This window comes from Frankliniella occidentalis, unplaced genomic scaffold (assembly GCF_000697945.3).
Source record: "Frankliniella occidentalis isolate FOCC.00 unplaced genomic scaffold, Focc_3.1 Scaffold1, whole genome shotgun sequence".
Lineage (NCBI taxonomy): Eukaryota > Metazoa > Arthropoda > Insecta > Thysanoptera > Thripidae > Frankliniella > Frankliniella occidentalis.
Window position 1 is genome coordinate 135,660 of NW_026267131.1, and position 3,079 is coordinate 138,738.

General features: G+C 48.6%; 1 protein-coding gene across 2 annotated transcripts in view; it reads left to right on the forward strand.

Annotated features, from left to right (window-relative positions):
* Positions 1-3,079, forward strand: part of LOC127752335 (uncharacterized) — an 83,276-nt gene extending 80,197 nt beyond the window's left edge. Inside the window, exons 3-4 of one of the 2 annotated variants that reach the window (XM_052277394.1) lie at positions 1,532-1,705; positions 2,220-3,079. In XM_052277394.1, the coding sequence (XP_052133354.1) occupies positions 1,532-1,700 (169 nt within the window). In that variant the 3' untranslated portion in view covers positions 1,701-1,705; positions 2,220-3,079. The remainder of the gene's footprint in view (positions 1-1,531; positions 1,706-2,219) is intronic. The other variant, XM_052277400.1, reaches the window with a different exon arrangement.

The window sequence follows — 3,079 nt, forward strand, 5'->3', positions numbered from 1 at the left end:
TAATCTTTAAAGCTGCTCCAATTCACAAACTCAAGTAGAATCAGATCACAAGGAGAACTTCAAGACTTCAAGCGCCTGCTAGCTTAAATGATTGTTCATTCATTTTTATTTTTAATCCACTTTTCCTTGGCCCAATAGTTATATGAAGTAAAGAAACTAAATAGAAAAGACATCTCTTTCCCCATAGGTATATGACGAGGCAGCTACAAGGGCCGCGTGACTCCTGACCTCTAATATCTGTCGCTGATTTCCCCACCCTCGCAAGTATAGTAGTTTGCCCTCGCCAAACTCCCGACTTGCAGCGGCGCCTGCACCTGCCACCGCACGCGTCACGTGGCAGAGTCGGGCTCCACCGCCACCGCCAGCACCTGGGGCGGGGTCTGAGATGGGGCGTCAGGTGGTCGCCGCACCGCCACCGCAGACCCGCGGGCCGGGCGGGCCAGGCCGGGCGGGCTGGGCAGAGGAGAGGGGGCTTATTGGATCACACCGCACAGCCACGGCGCCACGCCCCGCCGCGCCACGCCCCGCCACGCTCCGCCACGCCCCGCCACGACCCGCCATCACCAGGATCAACAAGCAGACGACAGATAGACCATTGCGACCCTCCTCGCCGTAGTCGTCCCCGCGGCCTTTCCCCCATCATTTCCTCTTTCCTCCCTCTTCTTTTTGTTGCCGCAACCCTCCTCTCACTGTGAAAATATATTCGTAGGTTTCAGCGGGTCAAACTTTCCCGAACGAAAATATCGTCAAGTTACGATGTCACATTTGTAAAATTTAAAAAATTATTATGGCACTTGCAGATTTCAATGGCAACGGCTGTCCTAAATTAACAAAACCGGTCGTATAAATTCATTAAAAAAAATTGCTCCCAAAGTTGAACGTTCAAAACCATATGTTATAAAATACACCATTTTTCACGGTGCCTTATGTCCCGGACCCATCGCCTGCCTTTCCCATCAGCCTATCCCAAACGGGGCCGCTGCATGGCATGGGAGCAACATGTTGAGCTCGTTGGAGAGGACCGGGTAAAAGAGAAAAAAGGGAGGGGGGGCGTCTTGGACAGACAGGCGTGCTCAGAATACAAGAACCTGACCTTGTCAAATTTTTTTTACGTTCCATTTTTTTTCCTCGGGTCTTCAGAGACACCGAACAGTGAAGTCATTCCGCCTGAACAGATGCGCCCGTCCCGGGCCGGCCAGTGAATATCGGCCTCCACTGCAAAAAAAAAATCAAGGTGTGCTGAACGTTAGGAGCGTGTAGTTCAGGGACAAACCTAGGGGCCAGACCATATGCCACCACCCCACTCATCTTTATTTTATAGGATGCATACATTTGTAGGCCAAACTGCCTGTCTGAAGGGGCTTTAAAACTTTCGTTCAATTTGTCGTCTATAGTTTTCTACGGTCTCTTTTTCCGCGGCTGGAACGTATACCTTTGTTGACTTTTTTATTTTCCTTACGAACATTTCTTTGACTTTATTTCTGCCTGGCTTTGGAATGTGATCGCTATAAAGCAGTGTAACTGTCAGCAGACGATCTTCTTTGATCTATATCTTCAGGCGCGCGTGCGTTCGGCGGGGAGGGAACTGCGACCACCGGCCCAACGACTGCTGCTACAACTCGTCCTGCCGCTGCAACCTCTGGGGCGCCAACTGCCGCTGCCAGCGCATGGGCCTCTTCCAGAAGTGGGGGCGCAAGTAGGGCAGGTAAATAATCCGTGCCCCTTCTTTTACTGCACCGTTTAAAATAAAATCTTTAGGATTGAAACAGTTGACGATGAATATTTTTTGCTCTTGGATTAAGCTTGGAAACAAGTCGGTGCGCCTCAAAACGCGCCTCCCTTAACGATCTTTACAACTTCAAAGATATAGAAAACATATGCACTGATGCACACTGAGAAAAAAACGGTTAATTGTCAGAGCGAACACATTTTGCTAATCTTGGGATAGTCCAAGAAATTCGCTGTGGCAGCTAAGATTTAGTCAGCATTAATAGTCATGACTCTGCAGAGACAAAAGTTAGTTCCTACAGCGAACTCGAAAATGCACGTTCGCTGTGGCAACGAACTCTTGTCTCTGACTACTTTCCTAGCTGCCACAGCGAATTTCTTGACTTACCTAAAAATGTATTCGCTCTGACAACTTTTTGTCTCGTGCACCGTACTACAGTCCACTACGTTTCTAAACAATAAAAGGTAAAACCTTTGGTTTCTTTCACCAGGTGGCGGCATCACGGTGACGGACAACTCGGCTATGACGACAACCTGGTCGGGACCACGGCGGGGCGGGGCGCCGACGATGGGGCGGCACTGCACCGACCGCCGCGCCGCTGACCGGGGCGGACTACGAACACACGGCATCTCGGATGGATATTAAGCGAACAGGGGGGAGTGGTGACTCGGTACCTGTGCGGCGGGGACCGGAAACTGACGGGAGGCCCCTTTTTGTGTTCTATTTTCTCTCAAATTGTGCAACGTGTAAAAGAAAAATTTGCACTAAAACCGAATATGAGACGATTTCTCTTGGATTTATTTGTTAAATATTTTTTTGCCGTTAAAGCAAACCATCTTTCAATACGTAAGGACGATACCTGTTTTTATTTTCTTTAATATTCTTGAAGTGATGTAATACGCACAGCTCCCAACTAATTCCGGTCCCCGCCACACACAGAGTAGTGCTAGTACAAGATCATGTCACAAGGGAAAGAAACCGAATCAAAATTCCAAAAAAAAAGAAAGTAAAGTTTAAAATATCTTTCGGAAACCAAAAAATAACACGACGACAGTTTTGGCGCCAAATTCGATAATGTTGAATAAAATCCTAATCTCGATGTTCGTCTGGGTTCCACGGATGGAGGATTGAGTACATGCGTTGGAGTTGTTTTTGTGCTTTCTATAACCGCGGGGCGCTGCCTAGGGCGTTAATGTAGAGTTTTGTCTCCGCTTCGACCGCTTCTCACGCTTCCACGCCTTCCGGCTGCGGCTTCGACCTTCCTAAGGATACTATCCAGCCACATCCTTATCAAGATCGTACGTTTGCGGACCGGCTCAGCCAGCCAGCGCCATTTTACTAATTATAAAA